Source organism: Ambystoma mexicanum, chromosome 4p (assembly GCF_040938575.1).
Source record: "Ambystoma mexicanum isolate Mex_15411 chromosome 4p, UKY_AmexF1_1, whole genome shotgun sequence".
Lineage (NCBI taxonomy): Eukaryota > Metazoa > Chordata > Amphibia > Caudata > Ambystomatidae > Ambystoma > Ambystoma mexicanum.
Genome location: NC_090927.1, coordinates 1,059,088,831 through 1,059,116,735, shown reverse-complemented (window position 1 = coordinate 1,059,116,735; position 27,905 = coordinate 1,059,088,831). Strand labels below are relative to the sequence as shown.

Genomic DNA, 27,905 nt, shown 5'->3' with positions numbered 1-27,905 from the left:
TGAGGGATTTTCATATCAGGCCTGGTGATGGCCAAGAAGTCATGGGGAATTTAGCTGAGCATAAGGAGTTGGGTGTTGCTCGTGCATCACTCTCTGATCTGATGGCTTAAAAATAAAGTTTACCCACATGACCATTCCTATTAGAAAATGTCTTAATACATTAAATGGTTGTTTTAATTGTGCTATGCCTGGGTAATTTTACTTTTTGAAATAACATGACACACATTATAATAGATTATTTTTGGTCCCCATACCACAATGGAAAGTGATTTAAAACGTGTTGGTGAAAACATATGTGAGAGTGTTCATAATCCAATTATAGTGAAATTGGAATATAGGAAGGAAGACTCAGATTGGATGCTGAAAATGGCCTCCCACTCTATTTTGAAAAATAATAGGAAAATATTAAATGGACCATGGATGATCAAGACCATTTATACACTAGAATAGTTAAGGGAAACTTCACTTTATATTAGACCTTATGGAGATGGGCAATATAGGGATGGCGTGCTTGAAGTCATTTAGCACACTAATTAGTGCTGCAGAGTGTTCTCCGATAAGGGTGAAAAGTCTGCATTAGTTTCAAAGAAAGAAATCCCTGTTAGACAAGGTTTGAAAGAATGGACATTGTTTTCTAATAGAAGTTCTGAAGTTGTGCCCTCTCGATAAAGAAAATATTAACCTTTGTAGAAAGAGCTACACATGTGCTTAAAGGAAGAGTACATGAATCACAAGGGAGAAATGTGGCACAAGATTGGAGAGACAGCGAGGAGAAGTTATTCATCTGTCTTCTGAAATTTGTTTCAGCACACCTAATTAAAAAGAAAACATCAGAACGCCCCCCATATGTGACCCCAGAGATAGAGCGGAACATTTCTCCAAATTATATGGTGTAGACAAATTATATGGCGTAGATATTGAGGGTTAGAGGTGCCCTAGGTTTAGTGAGGGTGAGGTATCACAAGCTGGGCCAGGGCCAGGCGGCGCTATACAAATAATAAAATAAACTAAACTAACACAAAATAGGAGTGCCCGACACTGAGCGTTCATAGATGCTTGTGCATCCCTATACAGGAATTAGAGATGGCATTAAGATGCCAAGCGACTGGCAAGAGCCAAGGTCCTAATGACATATTTCTGGACCTGTTTAAACATATGCCAGCTTTATGGGCTCCTCACTTGACGTGCACATTTAATGTGACTGTAGAGTTTAATAGCAACTGAGCAGACTTAAGTACAAGCTTTACAGTACAAAGAACCAACACCCTAATCCCCATTTCTCTAATCAATCGAACTGTGAACCTCTTTAGAAACATAATATATCATGGACTGATCGAATGGCTAGACATTTATAGCATTCATTGATACATACAATATGGTTTCAGTGAAGATCTACATAATTACAGGTCATTATCCTGTCTCTCCTATGTGCAAAGTATGTCTGTAGAGGATTCTGTATATCCCACAAATATGAGCGTGACCTCAGCATTTGATAATGTAAGAAGGGATGCTCTATGGGAAAAATGGCTCAAGCTTGGTATACCCAAGGCCCTTCTGCCAATTTTAATGGCCCTCCATTTTGAAAATACTCAGAGGGAGTGGTTTGGTCCAGATGGGAACGCTTCTGAGAAATTTGTATCAAAAGGGTTGTCCCCGGGTTGTGACCTGGCACTTTAACACTTAATCTACATGCAAATTATATATTTAAGGTCCTAGTAAAGGCCTTCTCGGATGTCCTCAGAATATCAATGGGAAAGATACCATGTTTAATGTACGCAGAGAATGCAGCTTTCATTGCAAAACTCCATATCATATGATATGATATCATAAGTCATTTATAATGTGCCTATGCACAAGTGTTTCTGTGTACGTTGCAAAAGCTACTGACATCCTATACCACTTATATGAACCCTTGAGATCTTGGGGTAAATACAAAGAAATACAATATTTTGGTAGTGGTTAACAGACAGAAGACACACTAACCTATATTTGTAACCAATACAATTAGGAAAAAATGTGAATTGAACTTTATCAAGGCACAATCAAATGCATAAGAAACCTCAAGAATGTCCCAGGTCAATATTGGAATTGTAAGAAGACTGTATAAATGTAACTAGCCATCACTTACCTAAATATCTTACTAGGACTTCAGAGGATAAGGTGGTGCTCTATTTCCTCGAGTCTTCAAGTTAGTGCAAATACATTTTAGGGATATTGGGCCTCATTATGACCCTGGCGGTAGAGGTTTAACCGGGCAGGTAGAGCTGCCGGCCCCGTTAAACCCCTACCGCCTCATTACGAGGTCCGGTCGTGGGACCCGGTATGGACGCCTGGTACCAGGCGTCCTTAGCGGGTCCCGCGAGCGGCCCAGCATGCTAACAACGGGCCCGGCATTAATGGGCCTGCTGTTACCGTGCTCCCCATTCCCATTGAGCCCTTTCGGGGCATCCAAGGTAGGAATGGCCCGGTATTTCCCCATTCAGGGAACCCGGACCCGGTACCCGGAATGGGGGTAGCCATGCTGAAAATAGCGGCATGGCTACCTCCATTCTTGTAATGAGGCCCATTGTGTACTGCCTGAACAACTTCAACAGTAAACACTCATATGTTTTGTGGCGCACATCAAGATGGGTAACCCAGTTATATTTTGGATATCGCTATGGCTAAATAAAAGAGGTTTGATGACCCAAGCCATAATTAGGGATCTTAAACTAGGGAGATTCAATTCTAAAATTACCCGATACTTGTATATCTGTGCAAATCTGAAAAGATTGGGATATGCAAATTGGTTAAAAAATCCAGAAGTAATACCAAGTAATGGGAAAGACATAATGAATTGTGTGTGGCTATCATATTTGGTGTAATCCAGAGATGATGTAGCTCTACATAAAAAGACAGTTCTGGAGTATGTACTGACTGCATCTATGAGATATATATTGCAGAATATCTTGAGTTATAGTGAGGTATAGGAGATATTGAGCCATGATAACTCTGTTCTGATGAAAATACTTCCCTTTGTTAAATATTGTTCTTAGAGGGTGTAGATGAGAGGAACCATATATGTTTTGTTTGTGCATTCTTTTTCCTATTCTTCCAAATATATTCTAAATTGGTGACAATATTTTGATATCCATTACTATGAGATTATGGAATCGGACACACTTTGTAGACTATTATTCGTTTATCTGATATTTGAACATGTGATTGTTTGGCCAGTTGTCTATTAATGGCATTGTGTACGCAGAACAGAAACATGATGGCAGCTTAGGTTATGTGTCTTCTAATTTATAATTTAAATGCTTGTAAGTTTGTTTAATTTGATGAAGTGCTTTGTTTTGCTGTTGTGAAATTTGATGGATCTTGACTCCGAAAATAAAGTTTCACTCAATGAATCACCTTGTGCATTCAGAGCGGGGTTTTTGTCCCGCTCAAAGCAAAGAACACTTTTCAAATCAGGCCATATTCAAAACAGGGTTCAAAGCAATGTGTCTTTGTAACATGCGTTGTGTATGCGTGTGTGCAAACAACTGCATGTGCACCAGCATTGGCATAGCTTGCATACACTATCCATATGCAATTCACATACAATATGTTATGGTGTTTATGACTCCACTCCACTCATGCTTTTGAAAGTATCAAAATATGTAGATTCAGTAGTGCATGTTTGTGTCGACTATTAGTCTTTTTTTTAATGTCAGACTGCCTTGTGTTTTGACATTTTTAGTTGGTATTGTAGTGTATGTGTTTGTATTTATCTATGTTTGCCAGAGCAAGCTATGTTTATCTGACCACATACAGGTTCCGATCATGAACAGTCACAAGAACTGGAGGGATATCAGCTGTGTGTGTGTGTGTTTGTGAAATTCAGCTAAGGGAATATGTACAAGTCCCTAAAACAAATGTTTGTACAAAGAGGTTCTTATTGTGTTACATTTAAGCTGGTGTGAACGTCTTTGGCTGTAAACTGCACCACCGATACTGTGACCCGTTTTCACTAAAACTGATTTAACCGAAGATTGTGGGTCATTTAGTGAGGGTGGAACAGGTGGTTTGAGTTAAATAGTATACACAGGTATAAACTGTCTGAAACTAATAGGTGATAAGAAGTGCTGCTTCTACACAAATGATATAGTGACCCCCTAAGAACGTGCTGTACATGTGCAAAACCACATATCCATTAAAGTTCAGTATCAAAGGTTACATTTAATATTTTGAAAATCAAGTGTCCCATCTGATTTCCCGAATTGCCCGTCTGAAATAAGGCAGAGGATAATGAGATTACTGTTAACAATTGCCTTTAAAATCATTATGTCTAATTGGAAAAATGAAGCAGATACTACAGAATCTGCATGTTGAAATCTTATGTGCCCTGCTAAGGGCATTGAATTGAATGACGGGGCCTTGTTAGATATTACAACTCAAAGATGCAAGATGCATGGTTTGCTTACTATTTTTCTTAGTAGGCCTATTATATCCAGAAAAGAAAGAACTGGTGTTGCTTACCTTTGGTATTAAACGGAGAAGCGTGTATCTTTAGTTTGCTGGATGTCAGATGCTTTCGTATATTTCGTACCTACTAATGAGATATTGTGGACTTGTTTGTAACAATGTGATACTATCAATTCAAAGATCAGCATTATTATAACAAATATGTGTTTCTCCGTTTGTTTATCCCTCTCAGAGTTTTCCTCAACAGGCCTAGTACATAGTCTTTTGGTAATAGCATCATGTAATATGGCACTTTGTTGAATATTGTCGATGTTAAGGGGGCCCACTGTCAACGTGAAGCTTGCATATAGTTTCGTTTTATGTACTGCTTTAATTCATGTCAATTAATCTTCTTTTAAATGCATTATTGTGTAGAACCTTGCTTGACTTGTTCTTCCATTTTTTTCTCTTCTTTATAAAGTAATAGCCTGTTTCTTAAAGTAAAGTCTTAAAAGAGAGAGGCTTCAGTGCACATATCTGAAAGGAAACAATGATTATATAAAAAGAATTGTGTGGAAGCAATGGCAGGCATGATATTATGGAGTCTTGACATTATGAAGCACTTCTGTGAATTAGGCCCCACGTGTAGTGCCTCTAACTGAGCAGGTCCTCTTTTTATGGCCAGTCCACATGCTGTTGTTTTCACAGAAGGAAGGCAGGAGGAGAAGAATTGATTGTCTGTAATTGAGTGTGTTGTCTTTCTACGGCCAGTCCGCCTACTTGTTGCTTCATTAGAAAAGTCTTTGAAATCTTTGTAGAGAGGAAGAGATTACATTTAGTGTCTCTATATGAGTGTGCTGTTTTTTTTCAAGTCCACATAGTTGTTGCTTGCATAGAAAAGATTTAAGATTTGAATTTGGGCCTCATTACAAGTTTGGTGGTATCTCTGTGGTAAATCTGTCAAAATACCACTAAACGGATTTACCGTTACCGCTACTTGGTCCAGCGGAATTACAGCCAGATTACAAGTGGTGATAGGTGGTGTTAGTCCCCATTTACTGCAGTCCGTAGGACTCTGTGGGGATTTCAGCAGAATTACCGCCGGTGATAATTTCCGCCGATATTTGGGCGGTAAGGTGGGTGATTTTCCACCCCACCACACCGCCAATGTTGTAATATGGTGGTGCAGTAATGCAGCAGTAACAGAGCTACCTCCATTCCACTGTCCTTTTTTACTGCACCGCCGTACTTATAATGAGGCCCTTAGAATTCTTGGGGTTTAGGAGGAGATTATATTCAGTGCTGTAATTGAGTTTCATCCTTGTAGAGCCAGCCCATGTATGTGGTGCTTGCGTAGAACCATTTTAGCAATCCTTGTAGCCAGGAGGAGATTACATTCAGTATCTATAACTCAGTGTGCTATCTTTTTATGGCAAGTCCACAGACATGCTGATTGAGTAGAAGATCCTTAGAATTCTTGGGGTTTAGGAGGAGATTATATTCAGTGCTGTAATTGAGTTTCATCCTTGTAGAGCCAGCCCATGTATGTGGTGCTTGCGTAGAACCATTTTAGCAATCCTTGTAGCCAGGAGGAGATTACATTCAGTATCTATAACTCAGTGTGCTATCTTTTTATGGCAAGTCCACAGACATGCTGATTGAGTAGAAGATTCTTAAAATTCTTGGGCAGCAGAATAAGATTATATTATAACTATCTTGAGTTCCAAAATGTCTGGAATCCCCAAATGTGCAAGGAAGAGGCATGAAGCTGGAGGTCATTTAGCAGCAGCCACTGCAGATGCTGACTGCATCGAAGAAGCCGGAACATGTGCGCATGGCAAATTGAATTCATCAGTGTTACATTTAGAAGCACCTGCTTCACAAGAGACATTTCTACATGCTCAAGAATTGTGGGCACAGTAGGAGAAAAGGCTTAAGTACTCTGTGGGGGAGATGAAAGAAGAGGTGCAGATTGCTATACTGATGAGCCGGGACAAGCAACACACATCCTGGAGTAGCATGATGTGCCAGGAGACACAGTACACAGTGCAGAGGAGCATGATGAGCCAAGCCTAACAACGCACGCTGTAGAGGAGAATGAGGAGCCTGGAAAAACAGCACACAGTCTAGAGCAGGAGAATGATGAGACAGGAGAATCAGCACACAGTGCATAAGAGCAGGATGAGCTGTGTTCCTGCTCTCCACCTGTCATATTCAGTGAGTCTGAGAACAAAGATGACAATGAGCTTGATAAGGAAGAGGGGGCATCTGAGTCCTTGCAGCAGCTGGAAAACCCTTAAAATCTAGGATGTGAATAGAACAGTTACAGGGTTGGGAGTGAAAGACCATGCTACTTGTCCACATGTGTGTAGGGTCTTTCAAAACACAATCAGTAAGATCTGAAATAGTAAAACATACGCCTGTTGTGGCCAGATCCCCAATTCCAGCACCACAACCGTAATTTGCATGTGATTGCATTTGAATCATTGTGCCTGTGTTTTGCATGTAAAGTATAGCAGAGCTCTCAAATGCAGACAGTTGCCTTTGGGTTTGATGGACTGATTCATATTAGTCCCGTTCCACCTTTATTACTCTGAGTCCCATGAATAATTCAGTCAAACTGTCACATAGTCACTGATATAGCAATCCATGCCACGCCCGCGCACTCTCAATACTATGGCTATTACAATGTCACTACACTAGTCATCTCTGCTAATAACTGAGCAGTCAGTTGAAATTACAAATGCTATTTTGCGGGTAATGTAATGCTCTCTTTAGTTCATGTCTGTTCAGGCTACGGTCTGCCAAAGGGCCATTCACCCCCAGAGCGCTTCAAAGCTATACTAATGGCAGTAAAGCGCTATACAAATATCAAGTGGCGTAATGTATGCCTTTAACAAGGCTAAGAAAATCTAAACATTCAAAGCATGCTTGTGGAAAGTTCAGTGAGAACACTCACGTTTTCCCGGTTCCATGTGTTAAAATCACGGCAAAAATGGCCGTTTACACAAAAAATCGCGGCAAAAAGGCTGTGGTTTTGCCACTGCAATCCATGTAAAGGAAGCGGGGGACACCCCTGCAACGCCCAGACCCATTATACCATTTAAGGGTAGCGGAGGACACCACCGCAACCGCTGCTCCCCTTAAATGGTATAATGGGGTACACCTTTACTGGGTAAAACCACAGCATTTTTGCAGCAATTTTTTGTAAAAGCGACATTTTTGCCGCAATTTTATTACTGCATACCCGTTTTCCCTAGTTCTGACCTTAGTGAGACATGGGATTGACCTTGCCAAAGGATGGAGGATGGCTTTGTGGGTTTCAGGCTCTGAGCAGGGATAGAACTCGGGGACTTTGCGACCAGGTGGAAATGGGTTTAAGCAGAATGCTTGGTAAGGTTAGCTTTGACAGGGGTGAGCTGTTTGTCATGTGCAATGCGGTCAAAGCAAGCAATGTGTGAGCAAAAACACAACTGTGTCAAAACACATGTCCATAAAACGTCATGTTCCTGGGAGACTCCATGTGTTAATTGAGCACTTTACAGCCTCTCTCAATCCCTGTGTACCTACCGTCTTTCCAGGGCAGTTTCTAGACAATGTAGTGCGATGGGCCAAACAACACAATGTACCCCAATACCACAAACCATGCCCAGCAACCCCACCACACCCTTATAAAATCAGTGCGATATAAAGCTTATTTCATTAACTTACATTAAGATAATATAAGGTAAGTCTCTGTTATATCATGTATATATTAATTTTCTAAAGCACACTGTGCAAGATTTTGCATCTGCAAAAAGTGTTTGCTGCTGTTTTGTAAATCAATGTTCCATTCGTTAACTGTCAGTTGAAAATATAGCTAGAACAAATACTCTCTCTTCAGCCAATAGACCGACAATATGTTTGTATCCATTGACATGTGCTGAAAGTCTTTCACCTTTGAGCAACCTTAAACAAGATCCTCAATATTGCCCACGTATTTAGAAACAACACACATTTTATGGTGAATATGTTGCAGCTAATAAAACAATGCCACTGTCCAGAAGCCATGATTCTTGGCTTTGTCAATGCTACACTAGAATTAACCATGAGTGTGGCTTCTTTAATTGCTCGCAGAGTAAACAGAATACATTTTAAAGACTCGCATTTCTGTTTGATAAGGGCCGGTGAGATTAAACAATTTGCCAAGGCTCACACACTTGGTTAAGTGTTGAAGCTGGGATTTGGGCACAGTCTGCAATGTAGGCGCTTGACCACAAATCGCCAAGTCTGAAGTCTGCAGAAATATGTGTTTCTTGGCACCACAAATGATATGTTCTATAGAATGGCTAGAGATGGTGCATCATGTATGTGTTAATGTGTGGCATCGCAGGACTAAGATAATACTCAGCTTTACAGAGATGACTTAAAAGTGCATACGTCAAATAATAATTCATCCGTTCAAAATGTAAATCTTGGGCAAAGATCTTGAGCAAAACGAGTTTGATTTTAGCTTTATTTACCCCCATCCTGGATGGAGTCCTATATGTATTAGCATACAAGAATGTTTTTTTAAGGGTTTATGTTTGTATTTATTATGAACTATGAAGTGTGCTCTATACAGCAAGGCAGGGGAAATGGTTTGCAACCAGGACAGGAGTCTAGGATAAAAAATCCATTTGTGCTTTAGTATCATTCTAAGAGACAAAGGGCCTCATGATAAATTTGCTGTTCTGGAAAAAAGAGTGGTGTTAAGCTCACCGGCACCCTTGTTTCCGAACCGGCAAACTATGTGTTTGCCTACCGTGACTGACAGGTCTGACCCTGCCAGGCGCAGCGGTCACAGTAAGCAAAGCCGTCATGGAAGCACCGGCACCGTTATGAACGGTGCCGGTGCTTCTGTGTCCCCACTCCCATAGAGTCCTATGGAACTCTCTGGGAACGGGGATTGACTTCCCAGCCGCCGGACTCGTAATGAGCCGGTGGCACCCGGAAGTCAGGTGCTGGTAAAATTTTACTTTTCTGGCGGCAACCGGCCGGTAGCACCGGCAGGCTTACTGCCGGATCAGTAATGAGGCCCAATGATTTGCATTCAGGGACTTGTAGCCCTGCATTTAAACTAAGCAAAATGCTCAAACTAAGTACCGAAATGCAAAGAATAGCCCCCCTCCTCAAATAATGCAGGTACAGCAATATTTAAATAGAAAAACATTAATTTACATTGAAACACGACTGGAAACACTGTCAAAGGTCAGAGGGGCAGCACACACTTAAATCCCTGTTGGTTATTTTCTCCCTACTTTACATTATTTACATTCTTTTTCTTGGACGAGACTGTGGGTCCACAAAACCTGGACTCTGTACGCTTTGTTACAGGAGTAGACTTTTATCCCAACAGTATTGGTGAAGGATTGTTGTAGGGCGGCCATTGATCCCTGCCGGCTGAGGCAAGAAGGAGACCGTAATTACCAAGACAGGCACCAGAATCCATGACTCAAGGACTGGCCTAGTCAGAGCTTGGGGCCAATGAGGTAGACCGGTGTCCACATAGACCTCGGGATCAACAAGTTAAAAGAGGAGCTGCAATCATGATGCTCCTCATTTCGACACCACGAATTTCCTGTGCACCTTTTAGTGTATTGGGAGGGTCAATCACTTCAGGGATGGGGCATCCTTATAGTGTGAGGCGCCAACCAGGTGATCTCCTATAGAGCGGGGCCCTGTTCTTGAAAACAGACTCCCAGACATAGCACAGAGCCCCTGCTAGAGGACAGCTTTCTTTTCGCCCCTTGATCCCCAAAGTGTGAAGTTCTGGTGGAACCTGTGCCCTGTGCGCCCATATAACCTGGCACCTATGAATGCAAGCAGTGTGTGCTCAAATATGGCACAACCAAAGTTTCTACCACCTCTGGGTTGCGGGGTGTTGTGAGCCAGGTGAGGCAACACATTCCTGATAGTTGAGTTACTATGTTAGTGGTGCAGCGAGAAGTCTCAGCACCACAATACACCACTTTATGCCACCACCAAATGTTTTTTTACATTTTACTCCCCAATGCATGATGCTCATTCTTCTTGCCTCGCCAAACTGACCTATTGTAAAGCTTGCACACAACTGTGCACGCGTTTGCCTGTGCCTTCCCTTCAGGCAAGGTGAAGTATTGCCACGCTAAATAGTGTTTCGTCCACTCCACTGAATGGGAGCCACCATCAGGAGTTTCGTCAGATCAGTCAACCTCCTCCTTCTCCTCCTCTAGCTGCCACACCTCCTCCTGGCACTCTTCCTCTTCCCCTGCACCACCTGTATCTCTTTCATTTCCTCCTGCCCCGCATTTGCCTCCACTATTCCCACCACATCATGTACCATCTGCTTCCCCTCATCTACCTCCTCATTTTGCCCCTCCTGCTGCCCCTCCAATCAGAGGCGTAGCCAAGAGTGTCTAACAAGTTGGGCCTGAAGCTAATGTAGTTGGGCCCACTGCAGTGACAGAACATCTGTAAATGCCCACACAGCCCTGCTGAGTGGGTATTTACAGATTATGGGTGGGACTTGCCCGCTCAGGCCCTACCCAGTCTATGCCTCTGCCTACAATTCTGCCCCATCCTGTTTAACTTCCTTCTGACCCTTCATGTGTCTAATCGTGCGCCCCCCTGCTGATGTCCCTCAGTTTCTGGCTATGCAAGTTCCACCTCCTGCTGACCTTCCATCGCTGCCTCCTTCTGTTCCACCTCTTGCAGATGATTCTACTCTTCAATCAAATATGAGATGCTCTCAAGGAGATCCCCTAGTTACTTGAAAATTGTGGGGGAAGGTAAAGCCTTTCACAAGGGGTGCCTGCTAGTGCAAACGGTTTCACAGTGTTGTTTTATACTTTTAGGATGGTGTAAGGGAAAGAGGTTAAAAACAATAACAAAGGGTTTGACAAAAGGTTTTCCCAAAGGGCTTATCTTTTCTTTGTTTCTCTTTTAGGGGGTAACAGGAAGAAAGGGGAGGGGGAACAGAGTAAACAAGTAAGCACTCAGCAAGAGATTCTCAAAGGGTTTCCAATTAGGGAGTCAGACTTCAAGGAACCTACCAAAATAAGAAACAGAGAATGTGGCAAAAACACAAACTGAAATGTGAAATGTACACACAAATATTCCTTTCACGGGCAACAGAACACGCTCTATTGTTCCCTCCCTTTGTGTGTCAGGCCTAGGCTTCCCTCTAACAGCTAAAAACAACCCACAAAGAAAGTGAGCAAGGCCCACCAAACCTTCCCAGAGAGCCTGGGGCTCTGCTTAGCACACAACATATCAGCAGGATGCTCAAGGATTCAAATGTGCCACATGTTTAAGCTCTTGTGGGGTTCGGTCATCATTTTGAGCTGAAGGTAGGCACCGTGAAATCTCTCTGGAATACCGAATATCGATGACGATATTTGTCTCATCCCGGGAAATCGATTTCGCAGGAGTTACCAACCCTCCACGTCAATGCATGGTTTGTTTTACTTTCGCAGGTGCAAAGAATTTGTTTATGTGTGATGGTGTTTCGGAAGAACTATTCAGGTGTGTCTAAAAGAGATCTACACACAGACACACACTTCATGCACATATTCTAAGCATGTAGCCCATTTTCCTATGTTCCATTTTTCAAATGCAAGCAGAAACAAACACATAAAGCACACCCTCTGAATATTGAGAACAAATTCATTTTAAATGTCCCCAACACAACCTTCAGAGTGAATCTGGGAGGTACATTTGTCATATTCAAAATCAATAATTAAACATCTTGAAACGATTTGCTTGTAATTATTTTTCCTTTCTTTCTTTCTTTCTTTCTTTCTTTCTTTCTTTCTTTCTTTCTTTCTTTCTTCAGGTACCATTATTATGGAATTGGCATTAAGGAAAGCAGCGAATATTACCATTCTGTTTACTCTGGAAAAGGCCTGACCAGGTACAATGAGTGCCCCATACAGTGTGCTTGTTAATTTCCTTTTTCATTGTAAAAGTGTTCTCATAATTGCACCCGATATCAATTTTTAATAACCCGTGTAGAACTCCACGATAGTGGCTCCTCGTGAACAATAGGTGGACAAACACTGAGCAGGACATAACAGATCGATGGAAGGCCACCAAATCAGGGGTCGCTGCTCTTGTGTGTATTTATAATGTGAAGTAACTGCTCCTCGCGTATTGATAACAGAGATTGCCAATACTTGTGGCTCATGCCAGGATCAATACACTTGGAAGCACCTTGGTGTTGCTTTGCAAATTGCATAATTTTCAACAAGTCTCCATGAGTTAGAAAACCGTTAAATTCGAAGCATGCAATGATTTTCAAAAGGCGGTGGTCACAACGGTTCCATGTCATTCCATCGCCCGTTTTTATTTCGCTGCATTTTTTTGCCGCAGATTTTTGGCCGCAAAAATTCATCGAATTTTTTTACATTTTTTTTATGGGGGTTTACCCCCCAAAAACCCTCCTTCCCACCTATTTAGAATCTAGCACCCCAAACCACCAGAAACATTATATCCCTCTACCCACCCCCCATATTTCCCGATGGTTTTTTTTGCGGCAAAAAACCCACGGCAAAAAATGCCACAAAAAAAAAACGGCGATGAAAGGACGTCGTACCGTCACAACAACCGACCAGGTGTATCTTCGAACGGCAGCTTCACAAACACTCGAGATCATCTGCGGTTTAAAGAATGGCGTGCACACAGAGCTCGTAGATTTGTAAAGTGGTTGAAAAAGACACACAATGGACTAGGCTACTGGGAGAATGATATCCAGTCAGCGTCTCTGAAAGGCAGGTCTGGCTGTGTCAGAGTCAGCCACACAGAGGGCTGGCACTTCCCCCTTCCCGCCTGGTTCTTCAGAGGCGCCGACATGTACGGCCTTTTTATTGGCAACACTTGAAATAGGTTGTGAGCCTATCATTATGGGTGAGGGTTCGGGGTTCGGCCATTACTAATGCATGCATATGGGTTCAGCAGTTATCAGTTGTCATCAGACGGTCCGAATGATTTGTGCGTGTTCTCTTTGTAAATTCTCTCGTGCAAGTGTACTGCTTCTGTTAATTGTGCCCTGCAACAAGAGCTGCTTCTCGGAGCGTCACAGTACCAGTGGGCATAGACCTGGTCGGCCTAGTTCTTTTGCGCATATATGTTTTCCTTTACTAGCTTAAACCAGAAAATACACACCGTACTCCACCTGACAGGTTTTCCTCACCTACCTCCTGGTGTGTGCTGCCTGCTCTGGCTTTCTTGAAACTCGCTTTGCACCCGCCACCTAATATCTGAACATCCAGGCGTGGGCACATCGCGTGCTATCCCCTCAGATAATCGTCAGCGATGGGAGAACTGAGGTGGTACCGGGTGCTCTATAAATGGGCACTGCATTCCATTGGCATCCCACTCTGTTACTTGAAAGTGTCCCTGGTGCAAAGGAGGATATCTCAGGGCACCAGGCTTTCCTAGTGTTCATCTCAAGGCCCATGTGACTTCTGTCTGATGCAGCTTTCTGAAATGCTTGTTTTTCTAGTTTTTGAACATGTTGAAGACTGTTGATCATTTATGGGACTAACTCCCCGTTAGCTCAGTCGAAACGAGTATTTGGGAAGGTTGAAAGTAGCAGCAGTTTTTGTATCCGATGACGACCTTGATTTTAATAACAAGAATGTCACTAAGGATATTGACTGGACTGCCATAACCTCAACCGCCTAGTTGACCATATTTTATGTTCGAGAGTCCCCTCTTCCGTCTACATACTTGGTACAGATTAGGGAATCTTATTTGTCCTACAATATTTAGACATGTGTGTTTTATTGCGAACCATAAAGATGATCCATTGTTTTAATGACGAGATTGTATTTCATGCTTTTATATATGCCGTTATATTCTAATTAAAACCAAATTGATTGTTTTTGATTACAGACTGCTGCCTATTGTGATTGTTTTTGTTTATTGTTCCTGGGGGATTCTGGCCCATGCCCTGTCCACTGATGGCCCTGGTAGTAAGAGAATTGAATAACGGAATTGTATTTCATGCGAAACCAGACCTTTTGTATTGGTAGCCCAGGGGTCGATGAGTTACGCGGTTTGTCCACCTATCTCGTTTAACATAACTATACATGGGAGAAGTCCTTCTTTGAATGATTTGTTGAGGATCTTGGAGTAGTCATGGAGGATATTTTCAGCCCGGTTCATGGCTTTTTTTTCATGGCCTGCACTTGTACTTAGAAGATCCAAAAAGGCCTGGATCCAATAGCAGGGAGGTTTTCAGAGTCAGTGCCTGGTTTAAAGCAGTCGAGGAAGGGTATGCAGATTGGTGGATGGTGTATGGGTGATGTCCGGCCAGGTGGGGAGATTGCATGCCTGATTTTTGGATTTTTTAGATGAAAAAGTTGTGCATGAGATTTCAGAGGTCCTGTGTGTTTGTGTGTGGTATATGCACCATGACGCAGAGTGCAATGTGAGCAAGTTTTAGACTTTGAAAAGTTCATCGGTTTCTTTCTGGGCATTTATTTCTCTGTTTATTTAATTTTTTGCTATTCAGGTGCTTATTCAATAAGAATATACTGTTTCAAAGAGCCCACAGGGGAGGAAGGGTGGGAAATGCATTACAGCAGTACCACACACAATATTAAGAGCAGAAGGGGAAAAGGGCAGGAGACAAACCTATTATGCCTTGTGAGTATTCAGAACATGCACGTGCAGAAGGAAGTGGGAAGAGGAGGTAAGTGCTGGGGAGTTCAAGCCCGTGAGTGAGCCATGGACGAAGTGCTAGAAATGCAGAGTGCTACATGGCGGGCCACAGGAGGTGTAAGTGCGAGTTTCCAGAACGAAAGGTGTGCAAATGCAAGTTCTGCGAACAAACAGGAGCTGGGAGAAATTGGTGTGGGTTGTCAATGCCCCTAAGATAAATAAGGGCCAAGGACACCGATTCAGCAACTGTGGGACTAGAAGAGGAGAGAAGGAGGGAAGGAGGAGAAAAAGAGGAAAGTCTTTAGGAGCTTCTAGAATTTGAGAAGATCCTGCTCAAGGCGAATGGGTAGGGGGAGGTTAATCCATAGGAGGGTGCTGAAGAGGAGAGTGTCAGCGACCCCTTGCCCTCTATTTAGGAAAGCCTTTTACACACAAAGAGTTGGTGCCAGAGGAGCAAAGTGGTCGAGAGGGAGAGTATTTAGTGAGATAAAGTTGATGATAGTGTGGCCCCTGGGCCCAGACAGCCTTGTGGATGATGCAGAGGGATTTGAATTTAATCCATGAAGCTACCAGGAGCCAGTGAAGACTTTTTAGTGCAGAAGAGATGCAGTCCTTGGGCTTAAACCCAAGGGTAAGTCTTGCTGCCCTATTCTAGATAAGTTGGAGGAGTCGCAGAGTGGAAGAAGGACAATTCAGGACTAGGCTGTTTCAGTAGTCAGGTCTAGAGAAAACCAGGGCTTGAGTCACATTGAGCCTCTGAGGGAAAGTGAGAAAAGGTAGAAGGAAGAGCTGATAAGTGAACTTCTTGGCAATGTCCTGAATGTGAGGGAGGAAGGAAAGAGAGGAGTCGAAGATGACTCCAAGGTTTCTGGCTTTAGTTGAAGGCGCAGGGGGCCGGGGAGCAAGGAGGAAGGCCAGAGTGAAAGGAAGAAGGAGGAAGCAGGGGCCCCAATGGGAAGGATATCAGTTTTACAGGCATTGAGGCAGATATCATGGGAGGCGCACCAGGAATGGAGGGCAGAAAGGCAGTCAGGGAGGATGGAAGGTGCAAGGAGATCAGTAGGGAGACTGAAGAAGAGCTGTGTGTCGTCTACGTAACACTGGAAGTTGGAGGAGAAAGAGGAGATGGGGCATGCAAGGAGTTCAGGTAGATATTAAAGAGCCAGGGAGAGTGTATAGAGCCCTCAGGATCACCAAAGGTCGAGATGGAAGAAGGAGAGGCAAAGGTTCCTAGGATTACTTGGGAAGAGCGGTTAGTGAGGAAAGAGGACATCCAATCCAGTGTCCATTCCAAGATACCAAGTCTATCGTGGAGCATTTGTACGAGGATGGAATGATTAACTGTGTCAAATGCAGAGGCGAGATAGAGAAGGATAAGGACACCTGGGGAGTTGGAGTCGAGAGATGAAAGCAGTTCTTCACAGGTGTTCAGAAGCGCAGCTTCCGTGCATTTGGATGCTCGGAATCCAGATTGATGGTCATGGAGGCCTCCAACAAGTTCAGTGTGAGAGTTAAGTTGGGGCAAGGCCAGCTTCTTAAGTAGCTTCCCCAGGAAGGGGGTGTTCCTGCTGGGGTAAATCCTCCCACTTTCTGCTGAAATCAGCAAAATCAGTGGAATTACTGCAGTGGTAATTCCACCTGTGGTAATTCTGACAAAAATGCCCCATAGAGTCCAATGGACTCTCAAAAACTGTGGATTAACTCTGCCACCACCACTTGTAATCCTGTGGTAATTCCACAGGGCCATCTGCCGGTAACAGTAATTCTGTTGGGGGGTATTCCAGTGGATTTACTGCTGGAATACCACCCAACTCATAATGAGCCGCACAATATTGTTGGCTTATGTGATGAAATAACTACTTCTCTGCAGGAGTACAGGGATGACGAGTGGCTAAAGAACCTACTCTGACCCCCACTACCACTAAACCAGTAGTGATCTCAATCAGAACGGTGAAACAGGTAAAGGCCAAGAGGTATAGCTCCTTCAAAATGTATACTGAGGAGATGCGATACTCTTCAGGGGGTGTTAGCTGGCACAGAAGCAACACAAATAATAGTACTGTGGTACCAAAATGAAAGAATACAAGATATTGAAACCCACCAGGCCCTGTCATGAAGGAGTCACTGTCAACCAAGCTGACAATGAAATGACATCAAATACTTGTGGCAATATTTATATGTGTAACATCAATAGCCACCATGTCAAAACCAGACATGGGCTAAACATAGATATTAATCTGCCACCAGACTTCTGGGGTACAAAATTGTGCATACGGCTAAAAGGTCACCTCTTGGTAGTTTGGGTTCCAGCAGCTGTGTTAAAGAATGCACATGCAAACGTTGAACCTACCTTGTTGCCATTGCTGGGCTGCTGCTGGGGATGTCCGTAGACTGTCACAGCAAGGTACATGAGAGCTTTGTTCTTTTTGGTGTCCGGAATTGTGAAACTAGGGTCTGATTAGCAGATCTCACTTTCAGAAACAGACTTACAACTCATGATATCTCGCCCTCACAAGATGGCATTCTGTCACACCTTATCTTAGTGTTTTGGCGTTTTGAAGAGCAATCACAGAAGAATTCTGCAATGAGGTATGTTCTGGAAATGTATTTACGTTGTTACACTTCAGACCTCATGTATTTTTCTTCTTACGTCTGGTTTTGCACATTCTTTCCTAAATATCTCTGTATGCACCTAGACTGTCCTTAGAGAAATACAGCTACTCTGAAATAATTTGTGTATAGCTTGAATAATATTGTAAATGTGTGCTCAACACACTCTTATCAAGTAAGTGTTATTTTGAAAAGCCAAAATTACTTCCCCGATGGTTAACAAACAAGTTAAAAGCAAAATACAGTACATCTGAAGCGTTTTATCCATTAAGGTGCAAGTTTAATATTTGCAAGTAGCAAACATAACTTTGCTGCTCTGCACAGATATGTATCATTCTCATTTACACCCGTGACATAGCAAATCACATAACTTTATAAAGGGAGTGAGGGGTCATTATTTCGCCTCGGGCCATAACTTTGAGGCAGGTCATTATCTGAAGCGATAATGGCACCTCCCTAGGTCTATAAAGCTGTTAGCACATACTAGTGATGGTTTTGGAGTTGAGGTGAAATTAAAACATAGTTTAAACGCAAGTGAAGTAAATAAACAATAAAGGTTACAACATTAAATGGGCCTGATTCATGGAACGTTTTCCTATGGGATTGCGCCATTATAAAACACTTCCATGAATCAGGCCCAATGTGTTTATCTTTCAGTATTTCAATAACGAGTGTGTGTGTTAAAAGAGATCTTGCTTGGGGAATTGCAATGATGTTTCTTGAATGCAGAGAAAGGCTTTCTGCTCTTTCATTGTCTGCTTTTGAAGTCAAAGGACCTAATTCATGGAACGTTTAGAACGGTGCAAAGCAGGGGCGCAGATTACACGGGTGCTACGGGGCCCGGGTACCACCCCCTCGGGAAAGGCTATTTTCATGAAAGTTCCTATACTTATAATCGGACTATTTTATTAGCCGTCGGCCCCCCTCTGCTTCTCCTGGGAAAACCAAAAGTCTACGCCCCTGTTGCAAAGTGATTTTGCACTGCCAACAAACACGTTGAACCGGGCCTAATTCACAGAGCGGTGCAAAGTGTATTTTTGTTGAGCAAAGTCACTGCGCTAAATGGGCCTAATACAAAAAAAAAAGCACTAAGTAGAGTGGACTTAGTGCTCAGTCACTTTGCACCACGCTAAACGTTTCATTAATTAGTGTGTTTGGAATGAATACCAAAAGTTATCAATTGGATTCTGAGCATTCTCATTGTTTCAGAGGAGGTCAGTCATTATTTCCATGTGCTGACAGAGGAAATGGCAGCACGTTTTTACAAATAATATGAGATAACTCAGTGAGTTGTAAGCTTGCTGCTGATATGAGTAATGGCTCCAAATCATATTTTCACATCCCAGCAGGAGTGACTCGGTCTTCTATTCTTCTAAGGTTGGTCAACTGAATTACTTAATAGAAACAGTTGACATTGGCAAGCACTATGGAAAGGATGCCTGTATTCTCATAAAAAAGAGTAAATGTTAATGCCATGACACCGGAGCTGTTAGTTTTCAACTGTAAAAAAAAAAGGGTTTCTTGCTGCAATATTTATACGTGATTTGTGAATTTGTAGCTCCAACAGAAGTCTTTGCTGGTCCTAGTAAAGCTGATCATATTTTGGAACTCATCATATGGTTTTCATTGCATAGTGGGGAAAATAGATCGCTGGACAGTGTGTACCTCAATAGTTGTGTAGAAAGACTGGGGGTAGAGTTAAAGGAAAGGAATGTCCATGAAACTCTTATTGGATAAAGCTTTACATGTGTTTGATGCTTGTGCTTATTGTCATTTCTTCAGGTGGCACACCCTGTATTTATACATGTTTATTTTGTGAAGAATATTTTAATGCATGTATTATTTAAAATGTTCTCCTTTTCCCCCCATAGGTTCTCAGGAAGCAAGTTGAAAAATGAGGTGAGCATCTCTGTATAATAATGTTGCAGGTTTTAGAAGTGAGCCGCCTAAAACATGGATTATCCTGTTTCAAAAGTATAGACATATGTACATTTGTTAAGGGGTGATCCCAGAAATAAAATGTGGGCATTGGAAATGTCTGGAAAGAAGGCTGTCTCAGAAACTCTGTGGAATGAATACCGCACAGCAACAGAGACTGTGACATAATGTGTATTAGCTCCATACTGTTGTTTGAGCTGCACAGTTGTTGTATGTTTTCCGAGGTTTTATGAACCGATCACTTTTGTGAATGTCTAAGTCGCACAAGACACTGTTTCACTTTGTACGTTCCACACAGAGTCTGCCCTGATGAAGGACCATCTGGCCCGAATGCATTGGTCATAGAGTCTGCCCTGATGAAGGAGCATCTGGTTCACAATGCATTGGCCATAGAGTCTACCCTGATGAAGGACCATCTGATTCACAATGCATTGGCCATAGAGTCTGCCCTGATGAAGGACCATCTGGTTCACAGTGCATTGGCCATAGAGTCTACCCTGATGAAGCACCACCTGGCCCGAAATGCGTTGGCCATAGATGCTACCCTGACGAAGGACCATCTGGCCCGAAATGCATTGGCCATAGAGTCTGCCCTGATGAAGAACCATCTGGTTCACAATGCATTGGCCATAGAGTCTACCCTGATGAAGCACCACCTGGCCCGAAATGCGTTGGCCATAGATGCTACCCTGACGAAGGACCATCTGGCCCGAAATGCATTGGCCATAGAGTCTGCCCTGATGAAGAACCATCTGGTTCATAATGCATTGGCCATAGAGTCTGCCCTGATGAAGAACCATCTGGTTCACAATGCATTGGCCATAGAGTCTGCCCTGATGAAGAACCATCTGGCCCAAAATGCATTCGCCATATTACCATCTGCCTCTGTATAATTTGCATTGCGAGCAACAAGATGAGATCCATAAATAAAGAAATAACACGGATGCTGTTATAAATATTGGATTTGCTATATTTCAGCATTTTAGTACTTAGTTACAATTATATGGAAATTGCTTGCTTTTAGCTCGTGCAAAAATCTTGCGTATTCTGTAGGAAATCATTGGTTTTACACCAACATGAAAATATCATGCTGGCATAAAACCAAGTTGTTTTTACAGGTGGAGGGCAAACAGGAGCCGGAAACATAACTCCTGTTCCACACCCACCCTCCATTTACACTCCGAGGTACTCGAAAATGAGCCTTCATATGTGTGGAAAGAAAACATTTGAGTTGCCCAGCCCATTGCTTGGAATTTGTGAATTTGAGCAGGGAAATTTTTTTGTCAAACAATTGTTGAAAAGGACAGTGTTGAATTTCAAATGGTTCTATGCGATTACATCGAAAACAATTTGTATACGATTTCCATTAATTCTTTTTTTGCTTCAATGCAATTTGCCTGCAAATATTTCTGGGGGAGACCCCCACAATCTCCTCCTCTTACCCCTATCTTAATTATCACGACTACCCACGCACACATATATGCTTTCAGGCAAATTTGATTAAAATAATTTGTCTAATTCGGATTCGACAAATTCTTCCACTATATAACCTCCCTATCCCATGTCAAACCACCAATGAGTTCATCTATATTTTTATTTAGTTTGCATATTTTTGAAGGTCTAAACCTAGGCCACTTGAATCCTCATCCTACCATACAACTTGATAATCATTTAACGATTCCTGTGTTTACATCGCAGCAACTATTTGCAGTGGCTGTTTTCACCATGGTGTGTTCATCCCAGCTGTTTTTTTTTTTTTTACAAATATATGTTCAATGTGTTTGTGTTTGGGTGTTGGCAGTGGTGATGGGCTATAGTTGAGGATTAATGAGGAACCCCCATTAAAAAAAAAAAATCAACACCAAAACCAGCTGTAAGGAAAACACGTAAATCCTCATTTAAAATAAAACATTCCTATCAATGCATGTAATCGCTTAACAGCCAATAAATATCACAAGTAACGTTTCTAAAAGAATTATTTCTATCACAATAAAATTACCGAATTGTAAAAGTGAAATGTCCTTTAAGTGTTGCTTAGTATGTCAGTATAATGGGCCTCATTACGAGTGTCGCAGTATAGGGAAAGAACAGCAGTAAAATGACATTAACAGAATTACTGCCACTTTACTGCCACTTTCCCACACTTGCCTAGTACGAGTTTTGGAGGTAAATTGACCTCCAGCAAGTGGCAGGAGGTAAACCCTACTCTTCACCTTCAAAGGTCTGCGGATTTACAAGGGCAGATTTCCCTCTCCCAGCAAATGTGAAACCATTCGCATGCAGGGTTTAGGACTCCAATAATCGGGTATACAGCTCTTGCCACCACTCAAATCCAGTGGTAATTCCACTGGACCAAGTGGAAGTAATGGTAAATGATTTCGGTGGGATTTCCACAGATGCACAACCAAATTACCCTCAGACTCATAATGATTCTCAAATGTGATTACTGACCAGATAGACACTGGGTGACCAAAAAGTGTTTTTAATTCTTTCTGGAAAATTCACTATGAAGCAGAAATGTATTCTACAACCCAGAGACATAACTTGGAAATCTCTGTTCCTTGTTTTTCTCCCTCCGGACTTCTGGTAGCTGAAGTCTGAGGATGATTACTACATGTTAAATGCTGTGCCTGTGACATCTTTCATCTACATACCAAGCATCTAGGCTTTCCGTGCTTCAACATCTGGCAAATAAGGAGTGTGACTCACTAAGGGGAAATGAGTACTGCCTACGCCCTGTGCTTGGTATGATTTCCAAAGAGATCTAGCGATTGGAAGTAGGCGTGTCTGCAAGCAAGCTTTCAGAAGATAAACCAGACAGAAGGCTTGATAAAGAGAGGACTCTACAAATGAGTGCTTGCGTAAGACAATTTCAGTGCGCAGGAAGCCATTTTGCTCCAGCACTTTAGAATGGTTTAGTAGTTCCAAATTCGTAGCCAGTGTGATAACTGGGTGATAGTAAGTCTGGACACTCATCCCCTAGTCCAAAGAGAGGTTTAATCAATCAATCGTTTTTCCTTCTTTCCTAAAATGAAATCTTGCCACGTTGTGAAAAATGGCATTTAATGGTAAACATTTTCTGTCAAACCTTTAGCAGTTTGTTGCCACAATTTACGCGTGCTAATAATGTAGCATGAACCACAAAAAAGCAACACACCATCAATGCTGTACTTTATTGTAAAGGTTTCACTGGCCCTTTTGTTCTGAAGGGAAATAGTGTATAGTTGTGAAAGCTGAAACTCAGTCACCAAGACCAACCAATTCCTGAAGCATGCTCTGCTCAATGAATGTGTAGCTTTGTTGATTTCAAGGCTATGTATCCCACAGGAAGTGGTAGGGTGTGACACCAGTTTAAGGCAATTCAATAGCGGTAAATTAAAAAAAAGAACTTTGTGCCAAGATGGGGAAATTCCCAAAATATGGAATATTTTACACATTAAAAATAGAATAGATGACACACCCCATTTGAGAATAAATGTAACAATGAATCACAATTTACATAAATGCCAATGTTAGATATAAGCAGAGATACAGACAAACATATCTGAAAATCTAAATTAAAAAATCCACTAGGGCACACAATAGGGTTCTTGTTAGCAGTGATAAGTGATCTCGCAGAAAAGTAAGATTAGATTAATTTGTTTGAGGGCTTAAAACGTCATCTCATTTATTTTCAAGTTGCTGTTACTTGGGCCTGCTAACTCTTAGATATTTCCTTCAATTATGTATGATCCAGCTTCATCACAAAGACTGGGCATTATTACACTGTGGGCCTCATGACAAGTTTGGCGTATTACCTCTGTCAATAATGCCAAACTGAATCACTGTTAGTGCACACAGTAACCACAATGCATTGCATGATTTAGGGTCATGGTTATTCCCCATTTGGATTCCCCAGGACTCAATTTCGGATGTGTGAAATTACTGCACACAGGGCGATTATCACCTTTGTAAGTGGAGGCTATCCCTCCACTTGCAACCCTTTAGTCTTTTCTATATGGGTGCTCAAATCCATAATTCTGCTTTTGTGTGTCCCTGTGAATCTGCCTCACAATATTCTTGTTGGTGATACAATAACTTCATCCACTTTGTCACACGAGGGAAGAATTTGGCAATGCCTGCACATACTTCAGGCAACTGATGCAGGTTTAAGGCAAAATACCATTTGGCCGAAGGGCATTAAGGACCAGCTTCTGAACAGCTTTAATGGTAGTGGCCTGCCATCCTGAGCCCTAGCAAAGACTAAGGATATCAGAGGGGAAGAAAAGGGAGGCAGGAAGCAGGCCAAGGGCAGTGAAGTAGAAAAAATACAAGGCAGAACAGGGGAGTGGCCCAGGAGGCAAGAAAGTAACATAGGCTTATATGACAGCCCTCATTCACAGCTTCCTGATTGGATGGCGTATCTCCTACAGGTGCAAATTAGTACTGACTCAAGCTTCACACTACTAGACTACTGATGCTTTGCATGACGCTGGCGCTGTAAGTTTTGGCAAGACATATGCTCACAAATTTAATCCTAAGTGATGTTTCTTCAGCAACACGAACACAAATGCAGAAAAGGAGTCAGGGATGACCTGAACAGGGCAAGTAACCTTGTTCTTGGATTGTTTATTTGAAGTCCAGTCCAATAAGAAAGTGAGACATTGGCAAACAACCTGGTTATATAAGAACGAATGGAATGGCTGCACAGTGTCAGGAGGCTGACTTGACATCAATATTTGCTCACTGGTAGAGCACCGTGGTCGGATCTGTCAGCCAATAGGACGGTAGGACTATGGGCAGTAACCGCCAGTGCAAGCCAGCATTTTGAGCATTATCTCAGCTTTTTCCTTTTTCCCTAGCCCCACAACCAGCTTTCACACAGCTCTATTTTGCCCACCTTATACTGTGCCATGTCTGACATGAATTTTTAAATAAAAGACTAAATGTTAGAACTTAGCTTTTTGGACTACCATGTCCATCACAACAGCTCTTTCACCCAGCTGGAAAGAGAAGAGAGTCCTTTTTTAACTCACTTTCTCCATTTTCATGGTAGTCATCTTGAAAAAGAAGATCAACCACTTTTAAGTATCATTTAACGCCAAGATGTAGTTTGCCGGGGTCCTACTTCCAAATATCACATAAGGGAGAAGAACCATAAAAAACGGAATCAGTGCCTCAACTTTCGGTAATGGCCCTCACGACATTCAGCTGTTACTTCTTGCTGGACGGTCATTACTAAGCAGTACGGCCAGATTAGCTAGGGGATTGTTGAAAAAGGGACTGAACTTTCTCAGTGAAATATCCATTGAATTAACACGTTAATGACAGATTCATCATGTCAAAGGATAGGTTGCTATGTTTATCATATAATTACAGTATAATTTCAACACTGTTCAATTTATGGTTGCAAATACATATTCCTCGCTGATTGGTGCAATCTAAATATTTCCAAATGGTTTCCAATACACAAAATGTAGTCTCCGTTATACAAACGCACATTGTTCACATAATGTCTTTATTTGTCTTGTAGTGTTTTGCACATATTGTACAACAGTTAATGGCCAACACGTTTTCTCTCCTACAAACTTTATCAAGACCTAATTCATTTTTATGCTAAAGAAAGAAGGAAGAAAGATGTATTTTTGGATAAAACCGACAGTCCAATTGATATTAAATCTACATTATTGAAAGAACAAATGCTCATAAGTCTCTTATGCCGGTCAGATAGCACAGTGAGCTAAGTGCTTTCTCCTAGTATCTGTGCGAAACCTTTTGTGGCAGGTACGAATCCCTGCAAGGTGAACTCAGCCTTTCAGCCTTTCATCCTTTCATCCTTCTGAGGTCGATAAATTCAGTACCACTCTGTGGGATAATAATGTCTTCTGTTATTTCAGCTCTCTGATGCCGATGGCTGTGTAGGGCTATATTAGAAATACATTATTATTAACAAGAGTTACCATAGCTGTCGATCGTCTTAGGTAATTCAAGGAACATGATCAGCTTTTAATTGCTCGAAAAAAACAAGCAAACTATTTTTTGGGGTAAAATCTGCTTGCTTAACGTAAATCCAGCTCATATTTACAAGTGATAACTGTAATTGTTAAACTACAAACACAGACTTAACACCCACATACCTATTGGCTCAATTTTAAAGGTTTGCCAACCTGATAATCGGCAGTTATTCACAAATGCACTTCGCCAACATGATAACCTGTGTAGTTAGATGGGTGCTGAGTGCTAATGGCCCGACTGGCATGGTGGTTAAATATAGTCCTACCTCGATTTTACTCATCAGAACCTAATGTGTTGCTGTCTGGATCAGCTACTTTATTCTTCTGGAGTAAGAAACTGTGACAATCTGTGCATTCCGTTCAAATACTGATGACTATTGCACCTGTACATAATTTATTTATACTTACATTTGTAGAGCGTGCAGAGCACATGGGCATTGAGGCGCTGGTTGTGAACAGTGGGGAGAAGTGGGAAACCGGGGTGTTGAGGGGCAGGAAGTGCAAGACAGTTACAGGTATATCAGAACAGGTACGGAATCAAGGAAAGAGGTTGCAAACTCCTTGTGTCATTGGAATAAAATGTTTTTGAAATGTTTTCTGAAAGGTCAGTATGATTGCTCGGAGTGTAGGTGGGAGGTAAGTTGTTCCACAGTTGTGCAGCGATGGCTGGGAAGCTGGAGCCCCCCCAGCTTGAGTACATTTAAAGTGCAGGGCTGTGAGTCTGTGGCTCTCGTTTATTCTGATGGGCATGGCCGATGTGCTTTTCGATATCCTCTGCGAAAGGTAGGACGGTGCAGAGTTAAATAGACAACAATGAGTGATGAAGAGGACTTTGAAGTTAATTCATTCTCCAGTGGGAAGCTAGTGGGCGGCTCTCCTGTAGGTCGTGATATGATCCCATCTGGAGAGGCTCATTGCAGCTCGAATGGCATTATTTTGAATTGTTTGGAGCTTGTTCAGGTTGTGTTCTGATGTCGTCCAACTAATTTTTGATGTCTAGCAGGGCAGATGCAGTGCCGTATCCTGGACGGAAACCTGACTTTCATGGGCTTAAGATCTTGTTGAGTTCCGGGTAGGCTTGTGTCTGAATACAAGCTGCACAGTCTAAGATTTTTAGAAGAAAGCAGACTGTGGTGATGGGCTTGTAGATGGTAGGAGTGCTGGGATCAAGGAATGCTTTCTTAATGAGTGGAGATACCCATCTTCCTTGAGGTTAGGTGGGATGATGCTGTTAGTGAAGGAGGAATTGATGAGTGCAGTGATGATTGGGATGAGGACTGAGGTGCAGGCTTTGATGAGAGGAGCTTGATAGCTGACACCCTGACAGGTGGACGGTTTAGACCAGTAATAAGAGAGGATATTTCTGTTTCAATGACAGGGATGAAACTGAAGGTGGTGTGAGTGGGAGGAAGAGGGGTTGCAGGCAGGGAAGGGCTGGAAACCAGCTTGTGTGCTTTGGCAAGGATAGATGCTCTCTTGGTTTTGATTTTTACTTGGATGGTCGCAATCTTGTTGGTTAGGGCATCTTGGATGGATTGGCATTAGGGGCCATCTTTGTAAAGGTTAGCAATGGGTGTGATGGGTGATTCCAATTCACATAGGATGCAGAATAGTTCTCATGATTGGGATTGGGCTTTACCAATCCTATATGAGAGGAAGGTGGCTTTGGCTACATGGATGGATTGCTTATATTCCCTGGAGAGGTGGAGGAAATTTGATTTGTTGACTGCAGATGGGCACTTGGGACAGAAGGACTCAAGGGTGTTATGTTATGTTATCCATTTTTGTAAAGCGCACATCCGCCAGGGGCATCTCAGCGCTGAAGAGTACAACAGGAAGGAGAAAAGAGCACCCTAGAAAAGATATGTTTTTAAAGCACGGCAAAAGACAAAGTCATTTTTCGTGGTCCGAAGAGCCATGGGAATAGCATTCCATAATTTTGCAGCTGCCACTGAAAAGGAGCGGCCACCCACCCTCTCTAACCATAAACAGGGCACCGGGAAGAGGCATGTGCCGTGGGAACAGAGCAGACGAGTTGGCAGGAACAGATATAATTTTACCTGGAAATACTCTGCCCGTTGGCCATAAAAGACCAGATGGACGTTGTAGATAGATTTAAACCACACCCTTTGTTGTACTGATAACCAGTGAAGTGAGCAGAGAACCAGAGAGATGTGGGGCCATACGGAGTAACCTTATAGATGCGGGCTGCTAAATTCTGAAGCAGCTCTAGGTGGCAAAAAAGATAAAGGGGTTTTGCCAGAAATAAGG

General features: G+C 42.3%; 1 protein-coding gene across 1 annotated transcript in view; it reads left to right on the top strand.

Moving 5' to 3' along the window:
- RFX6 (regulatory factor X6) overlaps nt 1–27,905 on the top strand; it is a 491,384-nt gene that overhangs the window by 107,910 nt on the left and 355,569 nt on the right. Inside the window, exons 5-6 of the mRNA XM_069605240.1 lie at nt 12,263–12,340; nt 19,575–19,602. Of these exons, the coding sequence (XP_069461341.1) occupies nt 12,263–12,340; nt 19,575–19,602 (106 nt within the window). The remainder of the gene's footprint in view (nt 1–12,262; nt 12,341–19,574; nt 19,603–27,905) is intronic.